This window comes from Platalea leucorodia (assembly GCF_965183815.1).
Source record: "Platalea leucorodia genome assembly, chromosome: 4".
Taxonomy (NCBI): Eukaryota; Metazoa; Chordata; class Aves; order Pelecaniformes; family Threskiornithidae; genus Platalea; species Platalea leucorodia.
Window position 1 is genome coordinate 44589730 of NC_138826.1, and position 20897 is coordinate 44610626.

The following is a 20897-nucleotide window of genomic DNA, read 5'->3' on the forward strand; positions in this document are numbered from 1 at the left end:
TTGAGCAATCTGGGGTAGAAAGAAGTCTTGTAGGCTAGTTCACCAGTACAGCACCCAGTTTGCTTTGTAGCTTTCTAAATGTTTGCAGTGGCACACAAGGGGTGGTGGCAACTGCTTTTAGTGGCTTAAGCTGGTCGTGGAATGGCAGTCTTTGGGTGTGAGTCCCCAGTGGAAATTTGGTTGTTAAGTACCTCTTTATATGTTTGTCCACTTTCCAACTCAGTGGGGAGATTTTTCAACGCAGGTGACTTAATAGCACCTGTTTTAAAGAAGAAATCTGTTAAACGCAACAAACAGTTCCAGGTGACTTGATGTTTTGGTGGGATGATATCATGGTCTCATTGCAGGATCTACATTTTGCCCACTGAACTATAAGCCACAATCATCGGCACAGCTCTATGTGGGAGGAGGGCAACATGCAGTCTGAGACCATGTTTTCTCTCATACAGAAGAAAGTAACAATGAAATGCACAATATTATCTGGTGTCCTTCCCTTTCTTCCCCCACAGCTGGAACAGACCAGGGAATTTATTCTCCTACAGTTTGCAATACTTCGCAGTGCCTTTAAGGATGGATCTTGCACTATTTTCATACAGAAGATGATTGCATAGTCAATTAAACCTTTGCTTTTAGGAGATTTTTCCTGTTATTTACGTTTCATTTTCCTTGAATTCATATCTTTCTGAACCTTTCTGGTGCATGGAATTTTGGGCACCAAGGCGCAGAGGCATGATAGAGAAAATAGGTAAAATGAAGGGAGCCAAGATGAAAGGAGTAAGTTATTCTCAGTTCTCTTCCAGAGAGAATCCATTTTAATTTATAAACGTGCATAATGGCGAGTAGCTTTTTAAAATTAAAGCCTTTGTAGTGGTGTAGGATAAAATGGAAAAATCAAAGAAAACAGGAGAAACATGGGGTAGAACTCATGCTTTAAATTTTTATGCTTTGTTCCTAGTTTCCTAGATGTGGAAAAAAAATGCTGTGTTATCTACAATGGTTTTTGTAGGAAGGCTCAATGTGAATCCTTCTGGAAGGGGAAGGTGATTTTTATTTTAAGCAAAATTGATCTCACTCATGCTCCTTCTGCCATGGATTTCACCTACTCATTCTCACATATTCACAAATGCCAAGACGTGTGTCCAAGTAAGCTGGGAAGGAATAATAGTGCCACAGGGGAGAGGTGTCAACAGCTGCTGAGTCCTCATCATGTCTCTAGAGGTTCTTCTTGATTGGCAATCATTATTAATCATTACTAACTGATTTTTGGTTGTACCTTTTGCATCTTCCATGAGTAGAGATTTACCGAGATAATTTGCCTGACTGTCCTCTCTTGCCCCTTGCAAGTCTGAGGAAAAATTGCTGACTCTCAGTGTTCTTTATTTTCCTACTTAAGTATTTTATGGCTTCAAGCCTGTTTTTCAGCTCTTTGTCACTTTGTCTTTATGGCTTTAAATTGCTACTGTTCTTGTTCTGTGGTTATTTGAATGACAACCTTCTGCACCAGTTAAGGGATGCCATGCCTTTATCTCTTGTTCTGCTCTTTATTCAGATGCCTCTTCATACATATTTCCATTCAGATGCCATTCATTCCAAACTCAAGATTTCTGTTACAATGATCGGCAGTGTAATGCAGTATTTGCCTCAGAAAAATACATACGGCACACATGGATAGCTTTTCATTGCTTTGGATGCCAACTGTAGAAAGGTCCTGTGTAGAGGACCTGCGAGCAAATGTGCAACATACTTGAAAAGTAGTGTTTACTAGAAAAAACACTTTTTGTGACTTAGCAATTAAACCAGCAGGATTTTATACTTAAAAACACATCCTATACTTCGCAATTCTTAATTATTTTAAAATTGCACTATGGTATAGTATAATAATATAGTAAGTTTAGGATACTAAAGTTTGTTACTAGAATGTCATCAAACAGAAACTGAAAGCAGTATGAAATCTCATGTGCTGACTTTTAAACCAAGGCACATTACTCCATAGCTAATCAGTGCAAAATTCTTATTTAGATAAGACCAAGAATGTATGAAAGATGAAATAGAAATTGAATTTTTAAGATAAGCATTTTCTTTTTCCCTGTATCCTTATTATAACTGCCTGTAGCACAGACATCAGTAAAGTTTGCTCTTGTAGGACAGCGAGACAACCAGGAATCTCCTAAAGGAAATGTAGGGACCCTGGATAGCCTCAGTGTTGACCTGCTGCCACCTTCTGGTCATAGAATCATAGACTCACAGAATCCATTTAGGTTGGAAAAGACCCTTAAAATGATCGAGTTCAACCGTTAACCCAGCACTGCCAAGTCCACCACTAAACCATGTCCCTAAGCACCACATCTACACATCTTTTAAATACCTCCAGGGATGGGGACTCAACCACTTCCCTGGGCAGCCTGTTCCAGGGCCTGACTAACCTTTCAGTGAAGAAGTTTTTCCTAACATCCAACCTAAACCTGCCCTGGTGCAATTTGAGGCCATTTCCTCTCATCTTCTTGTTGTGCCACGAACAGGTAAGGGCGCTTTGCAAGCATGAACTGTGACAAGGTTTGTTCCTCAAAACCATCACTGTGGGCGCTGTCATCCTGTTCGTATTTCAGAACACCCTTAATGCTCTCCCCCCCGTGGGGTGTTTAGAAGCAGATTTTTAAGGCAAGGATTTTTTCAGAATGATTAGTAAAATGGTAAGCCTTAACCTTTGTGCCCCAGATTTGAAGGGATTTCACTCTCCCAGACTGGGTGGTTGCGTCCCAGCTTCCTTATACAGAGAAGCAGCACTGTCTCCCTATTGTGCTTTCTGCCTACTTGGAAGAAGCTACTTTTTGATGAACAAGTGAATTCAGTTCCACAAGAGCTGGGGCAAAAGCTAAGTTGCAGACCCTTATCTTCCCAACAACTAGAAATTTGTGATACCCATAATAGACGGTGACCTCTATGAACAGAACAACTCAAGAACAGAATTTTAATTTCTGTTGTGGGTTCGTAAAAGTATCTGTATATGAAGTCTCCTACAATATTGAGTATTTTACCCAAGCTGTTTGAATCATATGACATTGGGAATATTGGCTCTTAACTTTAAAGGCAGATTTCTAGTTTCCAGTATGCTAAAGAAATCTAGGAAAACTGAATCCAATGGATTTGTAAGATACTGCCACACAAGCATTTATTCTATTAAGAAGTTCCTGCTGTTTGAGAGAAGATCATGGATATCAAGAGCCTCGATTCATGGAATACATGTAAGGAACAGTACCACAAAAGTAGCAGTGTTCATAGATATTAATTTGGATCTATGACTGCTTACACAGACTGAGGCATTAAAAACCAGATTATATCAATAGTAAGAACTCTGGGGAAATTGGAAAGCAACAAGAATTTACTATTAATACCAGAAACCAAATACAAAATTGAGTGCATTCCTGTTAGTGGTACAGGCATTTGAAAATACTCTATTTCTGAAATTACTTCATGCACGGAGGATATTCATCTTTCCACCATCCCACAGAGTGGTTCCAAAATGCCACAACTATTCTCAGAACACTAGGAAAGGCACAGCTCTGGGTCCATGATATATTGCTCTTATACAAAGCATGATTTATCTTCTCTGCACCTCTGCTAGAGCTAACCTGGAAAAAAAGGCAAGCAAGTCCAGCTGCCACGTTTTGACAGGCACAGCCTCTGCATCTCATCAGACTGCCACGTACACTTACAAAGATGTCCCTGAATCCAGAAGTATAAGAACAAACAGTGGAAAATTTGAAAAGACATGGGAGGAAGATGGAGCCAAGGGGAAGACCTGGCTTTACTATTTGAATTGAAGTGTGAAACCCACTTTGGGCAATGTGAGGAGGGAGTGGACTTCCAAAGTACCTAAATGATATGTTGGAATGAATTTTTAATAAAAAAAAAAAAGTAGAAAAAGAAAAAAATGACTCTTCTGTCATCTGAAAAACACCATCTGAAAAACTACCTATATTGCTACAAAAAAGCCCAGAAGGCTGAATGTGCAGAAATGGAAAATAAATGTCTCTAACACATTTATCTTGATGGAAGGCACTTGAAGACCTCAGGATACAAATTCAGGCAAAGCACATTGCCTGCATTGCCTCTGGGGTGAAGTACAGGAGACACAGTGCCGCAGACAGGAATATTCTGCAGTCCTTGAGACGTTCTGAAGGCACTTCTCTGCAGCCTTGCCTAGACACACCTGAGCCAGGCAGTCGCACCCCAGGTACCTGTGTCTTTGTTAACCACAGCAGGCATTGGGGATGGTTTGGTATTCCTTCTGCCTGCGTCACTCTCCATCCTGCCCTGCCCAACAGGGGAGGAGAGGGAAGGGAAAGGGAAGGGGCATTGGAAGAGGAAGGCACAGGAAAAAGTGGGCTTTGGTTGGAGGGAAGAGCTGAGAGAACTGGGGCTGTTCAGCCCAGAGAAGAGAAGGCTCAGGGCGGGGTGCCCAGAGAAGCTGAGGAGTCTCCACCTGCGGAGCTACACAAAACCCAACATGACCAAGGTCTGGGCAGCCTGGTCTAGCTGAACCTGCTTGGGCAGGGCAGGATGGAGAGTGACGCAGGCAGAAGGAATACCAAACCATCCCCAATGCCTGCTGTGGTTAACAAAGACACAGGTACCTGGGGTGCGACTGCCTGGGACAGTCACAGGCAGAGATGATCCTGAAGGGCTCCTTGCAACTTCAGCAGTTCTGTGATTCTGGGATCCCGTGACATGGGGAAGGGCAAAGGCAAGGAGAACCTATCCCCAAGAGTGGCAATGTAAGTTTGGGTCGGAGAGGAGAGGCAAGCACTGAAGAGAGAGCTGTCGCAGGGCAGGGCCAGGGAGGAGAATGCAGAGGAGAGGAGAGCCTTGTAGTGGCTCCCCCATGCCAAGCGCTGGGAAATCCTCTGCCATGGAAAACAGGAGCAGAGCTGGGGGGCAGAGCTGCTCCCTGAGCTCACCTGCAAAGGGCGGAGCCAGCAGGGATGATGTCACAAGCAGGGAGGTGAGGTCACAGAGGAAGTCCTTCCCTATTGGTCCCTGCACCCAAGGAGAACCCTTGCTCCCGCTGCCCAGGTGAGCAAAGGGCCTGAGCCTGTGCAGGAGAGGGCCTGAGCCAGAGCCCTTCTTCCGAGGGGCTCGGTCAAAGCAGGGTCTGTCCCGGCTGCCCTGCCACAGACAAGGCTTGGCCAGGCCGGCAAGGACAAGCGCAGGCAGCCCAAGCCCAGAGACAGGAACCACCAGCGAGGGCCAGCAAGGAAAGCAAGGGCAGGCGGGCAAGGCGGGCAGGGCACGGGAAGGCGCAGCGCGGAGATATCTGCGGGAGCAAGCTGTGAGCAGCATGTCTGGAGCAGAGGAGGTCTGCACAATGCCTGAGCAGGAGAGAGAGCCTGAAGCGACATGTTCTGGGGGCCCCTCCGGAGGCAGTGAAGGAAGGGCCAAGAAGAGCCGCTCCTCCCGGTCTTCCCGGGCCGGGCTGCTCTTCCCTGTGAGCCGCGTAGACAGGCAGCTGCGCAGAGGCCACTTCGCTGGGCGCTTTGGAGCCAGGGCCCCCGTCTACCTGGCTGCGGTGCTGCAGTGGGTGACGCACAAGACCATGGACGTGGCTGGCAAGATTTCCAAGAAGAGCAAGCAGAAGCGCATTTCTCCATCGCACTTGCAGATGGCGATGCAAAAGAGCTCTGTGCTCAAGCAGCTCCTGCGAGGCGGCGTGCCCAGGCGCCGCGGGAGGGCTGTCCCCCAAAGCCAGCGCGTGGCCTCAGCCTCCAAAAAGAAGATGGGCAAGAGTAAGAAGAGAGGCCCCACGCCAAGGGCTGCACCTGCCCGTACCGCTGCTGCTGTCAAGTGAGAAGAAGGTAGAAGCTCTTGCCGCACACCAGCAAGGCAAGGCAAGGACTGCTACATGTGCAAGGCACTATGTTCTAAGGGTACAATAAAAGCTTTTGCAATGCCATGCGGGACACGGGGCCTTTTGTGCTGTGTGTTGGACTAGCGTCTCCTGGCTGGACAAGGGCACGCAGCTGGACGCAGACAGAAAGCTCTGCAGAGGGAGGCTGTGGAGCAGCCCTTGCTGAGGAAGAGGGCAGGAACCTGCCTGGAGGGCAACTGGCCCTGATGGGCAGCACCTGCCTCCAGCTCAGGTTTGCACTTGGTCTGAAAGCAGCTGAGAGGGGAAGAAGGGATCTGCCTCCTGCAAAGGGTGGGCGCAGGCTGTGAGGGGTGCTGAGGATGAACGTTTCTGGAAGAGCAAAGGGCCCTGGAGGTTCCTCTTGCGCCATCCCAAGGGGCAATACGGGAGAGACAGCAAGGGCCCTGCAGTCCAGCCGCGTTTGCCCTTCCTGGGTGGGGAGGGCAGGAAAGCACTTGGGCTCATCACAGCCATCACCCCAATTCCCACAGCTGCCTGCCCATGCAGAGCCCGATGGGCGGGCGGTGTCTTCCACACCTTTCTTTCCATGGCTCTCGCAGGGCCCTCAGGTTCTGGATCCAGCCTGAGCACACTGCCCGCCTTTCTTGCAGGTGAGGCACGCAAGGACAGACCCTCCTGTGGGATCTTCCCATCGGGCGTGTCCCCACTCGGGATCCTGGGAAGTCAGGAAAAGCCACTTTCTGACAGTGACTGTTGTTCATTTTCCCCCACTTTTCCTATTTATTTCCACACTGCAAGGTCTTCTGGATGTTAAGTATGTATCCTAGGCTGAAGCTGGCGTTCTCTGGAACTCCATGGGAGGAGAGGGAAGAGAAAGGAAGGGCGCACGTGCCGCAGGGAAGTGTGTTGCCTGGTTTCCATAGGCAAATGCATTCCACTCCAAACTGCTACAAACAGGTGACCCAGCTCGTTGTGGGACTTTACAGAAACTCGGGGCATGAAGCGCTTTGGCTTAAGGAACGATTGAAACACACTCTTCTTTCAATCTCGCTCTGCTAACACGTTCCAGAAGTGGTTTCCAGTGGAGGCAAGGGGGGAGAGACATCCATCTCCCATTGTCTTCAAGCCTCAGAGACAACAGGTAGCACATAAACACACCTCTAAGATACCTGGGAAATCATCTCAGTGGCACCACACACTTGTTGTTGCTGATGTAAACGATACTGATATAACTACCGATACTATGGGGAATTTATAAAATCCACAGGTGTTCCTGACTAATAATCAGTGCTCCAAATGCAACAAAGTCAATACTAGGAGTCAAATACAAAGTCGATACTACTGCAATACTAGGAGATTCAAATTTTTTTCGGTATATAGAGGCAATCAAAGGTTAAAAAAGGCACCCCACACCTGGAAATCTGAAAATAAGCCACGCATAACCCGTGTTGTGGCTCTTTCCTTTCCTGGTGTTGAGGTGTGTGGTGCAAGATAACCCGGTATGAGAAAGGCATACAGGAGAGCATATCCTTAAGTTTGACCCTTAAGTTTGAGGTGTGTTAAATATCTGCGCTAGATTTCCTGTTTATGAAAGGAATTTTCAAACTTTTCAAGGGTGAGGATCTCTCTAACCATTTATTTCCAACAAGGATTTGCTTTCTCCTTTTCTTTATAGCCATGTTCTGTGTTTGTTTAATCACAAGGGATTTTTTCTAGCTGTGGGGCAAGACTGGAGCGGAGGAGGGGAGAACGGATGCTGCCTCTGAAACTTTCAAAGTGCAGGCCTTGTCACTGCTTACAACCTCTCTGCTAATGGTCCTGTTGGCTCAGTGGCTTCCCGTCCTCTCTGCAGTTTGTCCCCATTCTGCGTGACGTGAGAAGAACAGCACTCTTTCTCAATCTTAGGGGTGACGGAAGGAAGCAGGCGACTCCAAACGAGAGGGGTTGTTTGCACTGCGCAGGGCACTGCGGGAGAAACCTTATCAGTGGGACTGGCCAGCGAACGGGGGATGTGGGCACAGTCAAGCTTTGGCAGAGCAGAGGGACTCAGAGGGGGCACGTCAGAGCCTTCGAGGCACATGAATGGAGAGAAAACAGGTGCACAGGAAGAAAGGAAATGAGTGCAGAGAGGGAAAGGCGTCAGCACAGGGCTGCAGAGTCAATGTTTTGGATGAAAGGGGATCCTGGAGCTATAGAGAGAATTATCACAGCCAACATGGGAAAGTGTGAGAGGACAAAGTCCCGTATTTTCTGGGGCAAGACAGAGGAAGAGCTAGAGGCAGTGACCAGGAAGAGCCCTCTGTGCTACACCTTTCACACACAAAGAAATGAAATGGGGCAGTTTTGGTCTTTCTGAAAGGGTGACCCTTGTTTCTTCGTGCTGATCACAGTTCAGCAATCCCAACCACAGTAACAAAGTTTTGGATTCAGTGTAACGCCAGCACGAGCCAAGCTTTTATTCCCGACTGCTGCCGTTAAAATAAACTTGTGGGTGGATTTGTGCGCATGCCTGCAAACATGGGAAGGGTGATACTTATTATGGACGCGAGAGCGGGCAAGGCAAGTCCTGAGGTGTGTTTCCCCTGTGCGTGTTACGAGACTGATGAGTGTCCCTGGGTAGGCAGGCAGGTGGGAATCACAGCTAAGGCCTGGAACCTTCTTCCCCCACTACGCCTGATGTGCCTGTGTTCCAGCAGACATGTAAATGCTTTGCAAAACAAGAAATCTTAACTTTTAACAACCCCCACTGTGGCCTGTGTCGCGGCACAACAGCAGCACTGGGAATCACCCGTGCCACTTGCAGAGGCCCCGTCAGACTTGTTATCGTTGAAACGCTGACACCTTAATGACACCTCGCGTGGCTCCTCTCCCGGCACCATGGGACCCTCCCCTGTGCCATTTGGACAGGCAGAGCCTCGGCCCGCAGGCTCTGTTACCCAAAGTGCTGAGCAGGGCTGCGTGACCCACGTGCTCGGTTCAGGCTCTGGCAAGCGTATTGCCTGCGTGGCAGGTCAGGCACAGCCACTGCTGCCGCTGCTGTAGCATTTGTTGCCCGATCGCTGTCAGATAAAAGTTGGGATTTCACCCTTTACTTAGCTCAAGTTCAGTTCCCTTCTCAGCCAGTTCCTCATGCGTGCTTCCTTCCACCTCTCCATCTACAGCTGCTCCCTGGAAGAGCCATTTTCACCTGCTCCTCCCTTCCCTGTGCTGCTCTTCAGCTGTGCTTCCCTTGCCGTCTTAGGGATGAAGCGACTCCTATCGCATACTGACTGTGAAATCCCTCCTCAAACCCCAAACCCCAGAGGCTGGCCCCCAAGGACCAAAACAGAGATGGCTGCTGAGAAAACTGCAATTGACTGTGGGGAAGTGGAGAGGGGCAAAAAGCACCTGACTGCACAGCATAGCAAAAATCAGCTGCAATTTAGACGCCCTTGTGGACCGGGCCTTTGTGGAACTGAGAAAGGTGAAGCTCCTGCAGTCCTGGCCTGTGGGGGCAATCATACCCCCTGTGGTTTGAAGGAAGGTCTGGGAAAAAAGGCACCCGCATCTTGCGCGCTTGGCTTGGGTCAGCCACAGGGAGTCCAGGGGACCGTAACAGTGGGGTGGAGCGCAGGCTCACATTTTTTGGCCAGAGGGAGCCATATCGTCTAGGACTTAAGCTCAGGAGGGCTTAAGCTCACAGATAGTTTCCAAAGCAAAATGTGGTTAAAGATAAACTTCCTCGTAGTGACCCCTGTCCCTGTGCTAATGCGTCAGGTTTAGGTTCTGCAGCAGTCTTTAGAAAGGAACGGGGAAAATCTTGAGGCACACTTGAAGCAGCTAGCAAAAGTGCGTGCTCTGAGCGAGTTATTCTAACGTGGTTTGCGATGTGGTGGTTAGAAAGAGGGTGATTTTAGCAGGGCTTAGATTGCGCGCGTGCAGGAAGGGAGAACGTGAGGTTCAAACAGCACTGCTCTCAGATGGGAAAGAGGTGCTCACACGGGCACCGAGTGACTTGGTGTTTGCTTCTGATCTTGCTGAATCTGACCGGGCAGGAGGGACTTGAGGGAGGGAAGTGGAAGTAAGGCTTGGGCATGAGCAGAAAAAGCCCCAGCCCCCGAGCAAGATGCTGGATCCCCATCGCTGAGCTATATACCGCTCCCTCAGACTCTAAGATGGGTGTGTGCAGGCAGCCCAACCATGAGGTCAGACGGTGTTTTGCTGTGTGGCCTAACTGGGGCAGATGCTTTCTGATAGAGGAGCACCAGAGACAGATCAGCTCCCCGGCTGGACTTAACAACAGCTTTGTCTCTCTCCCACCAAGACAATGGGCGCAAGTCACTATAGCAAGACCAAGTCACAGTCGCTGTTGTCCTTTTCTCTGGCCGTGCTTCAGGTTTATTGACTGGAACTAACAGACACAGAGTGGAAGGGTGTAAGAGAGCCAGTCTGTTTCCCTGTGTTCAGAGAACTGGTACGCTCCAGATGAACCAGGCATTCCTCGGTCTCCCACCAAGCGGCCAAGAGGAGAAGAGCCACAAGCCCAGGTATGTTCTCCAACAGTCTCAGTTTGAATGGAGCATAAATGGACATGGAGCTAACGGCCACCAACTCGAGGGCCCCGGGGCATGCTGTGCCATAGGTCCGGTGAAAGTCCGGGAGCTTTGTTCCCTGAGGAGAGGCCATCATCAGCTGGGCTGAAGGAGACTGCTGCTTCACTGAAGGGCTCTACACCCACCCGGGTCATGAGGACAAGACCGTTCTTCCCTCCACAGGGTGGTACGAAATGAGGAGCAGAAAAATGTTCTTCAGGACCACACTGATGATCTCAGGGCCTGGCAAGAATGACACAGTCGTGCAAAGGAGCATTTGTCAGGAGGTACCCTGCTTCCGAAATGGGATGCTGGGCCAGGTGCCCCCCAGAGGTCCCTTCCAGTCTAACTAACTTCTATGAGTCTGTGTGTGCAGGAATTACCTCTGGCTCTGAACGGAAAGCCAACGTGGGGATAAGAACGGATAACAAAGGCAGCGAAGCTCTCTTACAGGCCCGGTTATCCAAATGGTGTAGGTACCATGCTAATCCTTTACTCTTCAGTACCTCACGATGGTGTTTTCATCTCCCTTACCAGCTCAAAACCAGAAGCAACGTAGCTGGCAGCGAGTGGTGGCTGCAGGTCAGCTTTTAGTAATGCAATTTCTCCTATTATGGATTATCATAGGATTACCCAGGTTGACATCCAGCGTTATTCCAAATCGAATTGTACCCTGCTTTTTCAGTGCCAAGGTACAAAAAAAGCCATCTGCCTAAGGGGAGAGCCCATTCACCCCAGAACTTCAAGGAGCTCCCTTCACCTCATCCATGTGCACGATTTTCTTCCCAGGCCTTTCCGAAGGGCCAGGCGCACATCCTTGTTCCTCAGGCTATAAACCACAGGGTTCAGCAAGGGAGTCACCACGGTGTAAGTGACAGAAATCAGAGTGTTCCCCTCTAGGGAACAGGCGGATTTGGGCCTTAAATAGATGATGGAGGCGCACCCAAAGTGCACAACAACCACAGTGAGATGGGAGGCACAAGTGGAAAAGGCTTTCTGTTTCCCCTCAGTAGAAGGGATCTTGAGGAGGGTGTTGAAGATCAAAACGTACGAGAGGAGAGTCAGCAAGAATGAGCCAAACACAACCACGATGCAAAAAATAAAAATTACTGTCTCAAATCCATTATTTTCTGTGCAAGCTGCCTGAATGACAGGAGCCATGTCACAGAAGAAGTGATTAATTTCCTTCTCTCCACAGAAAGGCAACGTGAATATAAAGTAGGTATCTACCAGGGACAAGGTAAAGCCTGTGACCGTTGCAAAGGCCACTAGCTGGCTACAGACTCTGTCGTTCATGAGGACGTTGTAATGTAAAGGTTTACATATAGCCACACATCGGTCATACCCCATTGCTGTTAGAAGCATACAGTTAGTGCCTCCAAAGCCACTGAAGAACAGCATCTGAACAGCACATCCAGTGAAAGAAATGGACTTTTCGTCTGTTATTAGATTTACCAGCATCTTGGGAATGACAGCAAATGTATAGCAAGTTTCTGAAAAAGAGAGAGTGGAAAGGAAGAAATACATGGGGATGTGAAGGTGACGGTGAAGCCTGATAATTGTCATTAGCAGGACATTTCCAGTGAGGGTGACCAGGTAAGTCAGGAAAAAAAGCACAAATAATGGAATCTGAAGAGCTGGAAAATCTGAAAATCCAATCACGACGAACTCCGTCACTTTGGTTTCATTCATCGTAAAGTTTCTGATCTAGAAAGAGGTCACTGTCAAAAAGAAATCTGACATGAATAGTGAGAAAAGTAACAAAACCACTTTCCCTTTGTAATTCCCAAAGCATGGTTTAACAGCGGGGAGTAGTCCTCTGACACACGTGGACAGTACTTCTACGGCGAAGCAATAATAACAGTAAGCCAGAGAACTGTGTTTCCTTTTAAGTTCCCTGCTTCTTTGCACGCTCTCCTTTCAGTTTAGGAATATTATTCAGTGTAGCATTACGAAACATTTCTTTGCTGTTCCTTCAGTAGGAAGTAAAAGGGTAAGAAAACCAAGTTTGGTGTCTTACTCCGAAGTCAGAGTAGCAGCTTAGTCTAACAGCTCCGAACACGCAGGGCAAAAATCACTTCAGGCTTTTTTGAGGCTGAAATCCCAGGGGTTTTTATCTCACTACATAATAAAATTTGGTATTCTGGGACTAGAGGGTCTAGAAGTGCAACAGTATTCAAAACCAGACAGTTTAAATACAGGGGAAGGAAAAGACGGTTTTACGCTTGGACAAAATCTTCACTGTTCATCTAGCACTGCAAACTAAAAACCAGCAAGCCATTTCTTTCTATAATTCCATATTCAACAGCACGTAATGTCAGATGAAACAAACTGCTGATTCATTCAGTTTCAGCATTAGTGCCATTAGTGCCGTGTATCAACCCATTTAAATACATTCTAATGTTTTAAGGAAAACCTAGCTATAACGAACAGCTTCACCACAACGCAGAGTGAAATATGAGGAAAGGCAAAACCAGGGAACTGTTTCTTTCACACCAATAGTGCTGTGAAAGAGAGAAACAGGGCTAAATCCTTCGTCACTGACACTAGTCGCACTGCTCTAGAAATCGCTGGGAACTTGGTAGTTCTCAGGACCCTACAGTTCAGCTTACTTACATGTGTAACATCAGAAACCGAATGCCGACTTGCAGAAGCTGCTGGAAGCTCTTACCTAAAGAAACATACCTTTGATGACAACTCTAAAGTCACAGATTGATGCAAATTTTGCTCAGCCTCGCCATTAATTTCTTGCCTGAGATGTCAGTAGCAGTCTTTCCTATCTCCCTGACAAGGACTGGAAAAAAAGGGGGATAGGCATCGTAACTCCATTCCTACTAGGAGAAAAACTAGCTGTTAGAAATGCAGGGTATAGAATGAGTTTTCTGAATACCTGCAATTCAAACAAGTCACGCCTTTATACGTCCTGTGAGACCTCTGGGACATAGTCTTTGTGGTAAATCAAAACCTAGGACTAATTGGTAACAGTATCATCAATGGGACATAATAAAATACTGTGAACTTCACAGTTTTAATTCATAAATTGAAGAAGACAAATGAAGGAACACTTCAACGCAATGATAATTCAAAGCTCTTCTCCCTAACAGAGGGGAGGTTTTGTTCAAAATTATCAAAAGTGTCTTTTTTAATATTATGACTGGAAGACTGTTTCATTTTCAAGTGGGGGCCAGGGAAGATTCCTTCCACACAGTCTAACACACAAACTTAAATAAATGCATATTTTTCAAGAATACATTAACAGTTCTTCGGAATTATTTGTAAAGGGCAGAGTACGTTAACACGGTAAATTCTTGTTAGCGCAACTGGAGTTGCGAGTCACAAGGCAGACTTCTGGGCCAGGAAATCAATGAGTCAACCAAACGCAATATGCCGTTATGACATAAAATGGAAACCCGTGAGTTAACTCCGTCAGCATTGTCATTGGAGAGTTCAGAATACAAAGAAATGCCATCTCTCAGACCTTGTCATTTAGATTTGTTTGACAGTTCATAATCTCGACCTTCCTTGTAAGCTTAGACCTGCCTTCATCTGTAACTTCTTGGTTAACTTTTTAGCAAACTACATTTTCCTTATTTTCCAGATTCTGATTTTCCAGATTCCAAAACTGAATGGACTGAAATGAAAAAAAAACAAAAAACAAAAAAAAAACCAGCATAAAATATCCAGCATTGTTTTCTGGGTTAATATAATTCGATAGCAAGAAATATAAGGAGATGCATTACTTCAGAGCTCCTACAGCTGGGGGGGTGTTCCACAGGCTTTAGTGGCACAAAGCGGGAAGGCACCGAGAGAGACAACTGAGAAGCTTGTTCTGAACCGAGGTGATCATGTGGCAAATGGGGAATGCCAAAAGACGACAGACAAACTAAATCTCCTATAGTACCCCAAGCAGAATAATAAGTGGATGAAGTATTTCTAAGAGGCTGGAAGTGAAAACAAATGTTTCCTATGAACTTAGTGGAGACAGGACTTGGGCTCCAGCCCTGCAACGAGGTTAAAATGCAAGGGGTTAAAATCACTGCCATGAGAAAAAGTATGGACAGACCAGATGTAAAATTCCACACGTGTAGTGTGCCCAGGAGTGACAGGTTTAGGACTTAGTAGCGTGCCATTCACAACAGGCAAAGCTGCAGTCAAAAATGCGATTTGATACGGAACAGGATGATGAGATTCGGTAACCCCCGCCTGCCACCAGCTGAGATTTCCTGATATGAGGATAATCGTTTGATGTGCGTTGGCATGTCTGTGAATGACAGTTTGTGTTTTATCCAGAAGGCTGACGAAGCACCAGACCACAGTGCTGCAGTCCTAAAATTCCTGCTGTGCTTTTAGGCTTTAGCTTCCTGTCAGAAACTATTGTGCAGCATTGCTCTACTCTTGAGGGACCGCAATCCAGAAGAAGCTCCTGAACTGAGTGGGTGCAGGATCAGGTCCAGTCACAGGTGTGCTGCACTGGGGAGAGGGATGAGGTGAGAGAGGGAGACGGTGCAGGGTTCTTTCTGGATCTGAGTAAGAACGAATTAATAAATGACTTAATGAAACGGCTGTTTTAATAAGATAGACTAAGAAGAGCCATACAGGCAGCAAGTGAATCTTATGTCCTTTCAGATGCTGGGATCCCTGCGTTCGTGCAGCATTGGACAGACCCCAGATGGATTTTCCCTTGGCACAAGGTACAGATCATGTCTGTGGAGAAGTTCCTCCGTTTTGGTCATTCAAGATATTAGACAATTTTTCTTAGGAGGAAACAACTCTATTCATAAAAGACGTTCACATGAGACCCTCTTGCTGCACTTTAGGTAAAGGAAGGCCACGCAGGTGGCGCAGTTGCTGGTACCAAGCAGGAGCCCCTCGGCTCCTCTGCTACAGTCAACCAGCTAAGTTTATCCTGCGGCCAAAGGACACGTGTAGGGGCCCAGCCCAGAGGCCACGCTGTACGTCCAGCACAGCACAGACCTGCACCTACTGAGGTTAACTGTGACCTGCACCTGCTCAGTTTAACTGTCATGTAGATCACTAACTCCTCCACGTACAGTGGGCTCCCAGTCAGCATCTCTACAACAGGCTGTTAAACTGCAAGGTAACTCGGTAATGAGAGAAGATCCAGATCTTGAGGAGGTGGTTAACCAAAAGGCCTCAAATCAAACCTCCTCTAACCCCTCCCTGTGCTTACAGGGTTCTTGATCCTCCCAGTCTGCCCTGTCACTCCCAGCTCCCCCATTCCCCTGTTTCCCTCCCTCCCCACTTTGGCCCCTGCAGCAGCCCTCAGCTGAGCATCCTCAGTTGCTCACGGGGAAGAAGCATCCTCCTTGCTCTCCATGGCATTCCCCCAGGACAGGGTGCTGTAGCCAGGACAAGGCAGTCAGACGCAGACACAGCCTGTTTAACAGAGCATATTGCACACAGTGCTTCTTATAGGGCAGCCCAGGAACAAGCGGGTGAGCTAGGTCTCCTGCCTCTCACAAACAGCATTTTGCATCATCAGCCTTCAACATTGGACCCTCTCCATTTTCCCAGCGTTGTCAGCGCTAGGTTACGTGGTTAAATATTCATCTCCACAAACACAAAGGAGTACAAAGGAGCAAGGGCAGGCAGAGGAATCCCAGTAACCTAGGCAGAGGCAATGGAGCCCCCGATGTGGCTTTTCCCAGGGCTGTCACAGGAGAGGGATCGGCCACCTTGTCTGGGTATGAGACCCACCACACCAGTATTGACTCTTCCCTGCTCACCTCGTAGACTGAAGGGGGGGAATGCACTTCTTTGGCCATGCCCTGCATCTGAACACCTGTCGTAGACAAAAAAGTAGCTTAAACTGTGAGTGTTGACACGCAACACGTGACTGGGTGCATGCGTATGGCAAGGTCTGTGGGTGTGTGAATGTCTGAAACTGACTTCCGAACTCTCAAGCAGAAGCCCGCTACTTGCTAACTGCAACCAGTATGGGCTGGTTGTAAATTTTGGTAACACCTGGAAAAAGCAAAAGTGGTGTGTCCTGAATCCTACAATTAATAAAGACATAGGAGACAGAACCATCAGTTAGGAGGCTGGTGAGGCATGGTACTACTCACACAGACAATTTAGATTGGGAAAACTGGGGGCATGGCGTTCCAGAAAGAAGAGGTGGTGCCAAAAAGAAGAAGGGATCTTGAAAAGAAGAAGGTCCCCCCCCGAAAGAAAAAGGTGAAGATCCTGGCTGGAGGAAATATCCTGGAAGCGGGGGAAGATCTTGGAGAGCAGAGAGCTGTGCGGAGACAACAGGGGATGCCCAGGGGATGCCCAGGGACCTTGAACAGCAGCCTCTGAAACTGGTAACGGCGAGCAGCTGCACAGCAGGAACCAACGCGACTTTCTGCCTGACCTTCCCGGACTGGCAGGAACGCCCCTGCTGGGAAGGGAAGCTGCAATCTCTGCGTTGGAGCACTGTGTATGTGCTGAACCTCATCAGCTCACGCGTGTGAGTGCATTTGTGCATGTGTGTGCGTGAGAGAGAGAAATAATCAAGTAGGGGCTAGTCTCGTTGTTAAAACAAACCCAGAATCCAGATACACCACAGGTTGTTGTTTATTCTGATTTGCCCATGATATCACCACAATTTGTCCCATCTTCTTATTAAACTCCATTTCTATTTTCCACTTGAGGGAGGGAAGTGGAAATAAGCCTTGGGCATGAGCAGAAAAAGCCCGAGCCCCGAGCAAGATGCTGAATCGCCATCGTTGAGCTATATACCGCTCCCTCAAACTCTAAGATGGGTGTATGTAGGCAGCCCAACCATGAGGTCAGATGGTGTTTTGCTGTGTGGCCTAACTGGGGCAGATGCTTTCTGATAGAGGAGCACCAGAGACAGGTCAGCATTATAAATGCAACTGTGCCTGTTGTGGTTTGAATTTTAGGTGCTCTTTGTGTTTTTCAGTTCTGCTTTTCTCGTTTTCATTAGGAAAAGCCAAACTTCTACAGGGTTCAAGTAGGAATGGACTTATGTATCCGGTTTATTGATGCTCAGGGTTAGAACATCAGCAATAGTCTCCGCTGGTAGATTAACACCTGTTCAAACCAAATGGTAAGTGGCTAATCAATTTTTGGCATTTAGTGTGTTCACATTAGTGAACACAGCCATAGCTGCCGCCTGTTGCTGAAAGGGGTGCCAGCTTTCCCATTTCTCTTCTGTTGAAAGAGGACAGCTGTCTTCACTGTTATGTATTTCACAGGAAGTTTTCAACAAGTACCTGCAGTTGTTCTCCTGAATGAACATATAAGGTAGGAACCTTCAAAGGCTTGTTTAGGATGAGGGGTAGGGAGATTCTTTTCTTCTCCTCTAAACTTGTGCCAAGTAGAAAGATACAGAGGAATTACGTGTTGAATGTAGTCCACTATTTTGAAAACCCCATCCCAGTTAGCAGCCTTATTTCCTGGAAGGGATGATCCTGCAGACAATTAATTCCATGAAAGCTGATAGACCAATGGAATTTATGGCACTTTATAACCATTAGACCTCCTTGTTAGACATGTCAACACAGAGACCAGGGAAAATTTTCCAAAGCATAGTTGTCAGTAAATAACGCTGCAGGAAGAAAGACATTTGAAATGTGGGAAGGCGCTAAGAACCTACACCCTGAGTCAGGGTCAATGCAAGAATTACACTGCAGAGTGCAGATACCTCAGATAGCTCAGCCTGAGGAACTGCTGTGGGTAGCAGCCTGGCAAAACCACACAAAGCTAGTTTCTGCACTGCAGTGGTCATCATGTTCACTTCCTACATGAGAGTGTGCAGAAGCAGAACTCTTCACAGGCTCATTCACCCTCCCGAAAAGCAAAGCCCCTTAGCATCATGTTTTCTCTCTTTTTCTTTCTAATAATAGAGTTGAAGCTCTAGCATCCTAAGGATATAGGAAATACAAATATGGTAGGGAAAAATAATATCTTATTAGATCAACTGATATGCTTAGAAAAAAACCTGCTACACAGAAGTTTATTCTGGCTGCTAGTTAGAAATGAGAAAACAAACTATTTTTTCCAGCTGGGTCAATAGTTCTAGTAAAACATACTACCTGCCTAGGATGGCTGCATTTGAGGAAGAATAATTAGTTATCTCTAATAAAAGGAATAATAATTAGTCATTTTTTTGTTGTGATATTCATTAGACCGTACAGAGAAACAGAGACAAATGCATTTGAATAATCTCTTGTGTTACATTTTAACCACTTAAAATTCAGTGAGCAATACCCAAAGAGCTCAAGAAGAAAGAGCAGAAAGACAAGAGACAGGTGAAAGCCTAGATCCTGAACTACACGGAATGAAAAACTCTTTTCCTTCTCTGAAGCTTCAGCAAGGCTTCTTTCACCTGCTTGTTCCTCAGACTGTAAATCAAGGGGTTCAAACTTGGGCTGACAAGACTGTAGAAAAGGGAAAGAATTTTCTCCCTCCCAGACGAGTTACTACTCCCAGGCCCCATGTACATGAAGATGGCGTTTCCATAAAACAGACCCACCACGGTCAGGTGGGAGCCACAGGTGGAGAAAGTTTTGTGCCATCCTGCCACAGAGTGGACACGCAGAATGGTGGCCAGGATGTGCAGGTAGGAAATTAGGATTAAGGTTAAAGGGAAGAGGAGGAAGCACACGCAAACAGCAAAGATCAGGACTTTATTGGCAGTAGTGTCAGTGCAGGCCAGCTTTAAGACAGCAAGGATTTCACAGAAGAAGTGGTCAACCTCGCAGGGGCCACAGAAAGGCAGGTGTAAAGCCAGAGAGGCTTGCAATGTGCCAAATAAGAACCCAAAAGCCCATGAAACTGCAGCAAGGGTGAGGCACACCCTCCAGCTCATGATAAGGGCATAGCGGAGTGGATGGCAGATTGCCACATAGCGATCATAAGACATCACAGCCAGCAGCACGCACTCTGTAAGTGCAAAAATTAAATAAAGATGTATCTGTGTCCCACACCCAGCAAAGGAGATGGTTCTGCCTTGTCCAAGGAGGTTCCTCAGCATATGGGGGACATTGTTGGAGGCGTAGCAGATGTCCACGATGGAGAGGTGGCAGAGAAAGAAGTACATGGGGCTGTGGAGGCGGTAGTCCAGGCAGATAAGCACAAAGACAAGTGCGTTTCCCATCAGAGTGGCAGAGTAGAGGACAGAGAAAATGCCAAAGAGGCAGAACTGCAGGGCTGGGTTGCTGGAGAACCCCAGGAGGATGAATTCTGTGACAGACGTTTCATTCTGCATGCTGTGCTGGAGGTGAGACAGCACACACTGTGGCCACAGGGATCTGGAAGGGAAGGAGCAAGGAAAAGGAAAGATAATTGGAAGTTTTCCTAAGAATGTTGCATCCTTTACTCTTTACCCTGCGGCTCCCTTCTACCTGTTTTTCCCTCTGACTCCAGTGGAAGGTGCATACTACCCTTACCATGCTGAGCAATGTAGATCTGAATTACAAGCTCTAATCTCTGCACAAACTTTGAGCAGTTTTGAGCAATCTCGCACAACTTTACTGCCTAGCTTGGCCTTGATGTCTTTCTTTTTCTGAGTTGGGTTTTTTTTTGGGCGGTGGGGTTTCTCTGTTGGAGAAAATAACAGCTCTCTATCATGATGAAGATTGCAGGTGTCGATTAAGGTAAAGTCAGAACATCTTGAAAGCAGCTATTTTAAATTAAGTCCATATTAAAATGAATGCACAGTTCACAGAATAATTCCGCTTTTACTATTAAGCCAACTAGCATTTCTAATCCATTGCTGTGTTCTCTTTACCTTAGAGAAATTCATATTGAATCCTGCAGTTGCTTGATCCATTATTCTCCATCTAACTTCACTTCAGATTGCTGTACAAACTGAGAGCTACACTTGGAGGCACAGCAGATAATTGTTGCTAAAAGAATGTTACTAACATTTATGCACAAGAGTTTCCTTACCTGTAACATCTGGACAAATGTGATGTTTTCAGCTCTGTGTTTTTGATTAGGGAAACCTTATTAGAAAGTTCTGTGTACTTTCTCAGAAAACAGGTGAAACAAAGAGCTGTTCCACTCTGTTCAGCTCCCTACATTCATTTGTTTTTAAAGCCAAAGTTTTCTGTGTAATGCGTCTGAAGGGACACTGTTTTGATTGCCAGAAGGCAGTACAAAAATTAATCTCAAGTATAAATCCCCAGAGTTCCATACCTGAACTCTGGGGATCCTTCCAGAAAGTAAACACCACTTTATTGTGAAATGGACATGGCATTGTACTCACATGGCATTGTACTTACTGGCCCTTCATTCGTATGGGTTTCTTTAACTGTTAAACACAGTCTCCTCCATCACTTTCCCCTTTATGCCTTTGCTGCCTCCCAGAATTTCCCTGCCTCCAACAGCATACAGAGCTTTTTGTTTCTGAGAAACTAGCATAGGATAAATCCTACTGTAAGGAGTTGCCAAATCCAGTATCTTGATGCAGTGCAACACTGCTGCAG

The 20897-nt window shown here is 46.8% G+C and overlaps 3 protein-coding genes across 3 annotated transcripts; 1 reads left to right on the top strand and 2 right to left on the bottom strand.

Moving 5' to 3' along the window:
• Positions 1-5338: 5338 nt before the first annotated feature.
• Positions 5339-5845, top strand: LOC309589045 (histone H2A-like; the record flags this gene model as incomplete). Its single annotated transcript, XM_082308896.1, has 1 exon — positions 5339-5845. The coding sequence occupies one exon, from the start codon at positions 5339-5341 to the stop codon at positions 5843-5845; it is 507 nt and encodes a 168-aa protein (XP_082165022.1).
• A 5348-nt stretch (positions 5846-11193) lies between these two features.
• Positions 11194-12129, bottom strand: LOC309589002 (olfactory receptor 10T2-like; the record flags this gene model as incomplete). Its single annotated transcript, XM_082308837.1, has 1 exon — positions 11194-12129. One exon carries the CDS (start codon positions 12127-12129, stop codon positions 11194-11196), a length of 936 nt encoding a protein of 311 aa, XP_082164963.1.
• Positions 12130-18736: 6607 nt separating this feature from the next.
• LOC309589003 (olfactory receptor 2A2-like) lies at positions 18737-19675 on the bottom strand (the record flags this gene model as incomplete). The annotated part of the gene is made up of 1 exon (XM_082308838.1): positions 18737-19675. The coding sequence occupies one exon, from the start codon at positions 19673-19675 to the stop codon at positions 18737-18739; it is 939 nt and encodes a 312-aa protein (XP_082164964.1).
• Between the last annotated feature and the right edge of the window lie 1222 nt (positions 19676-20897).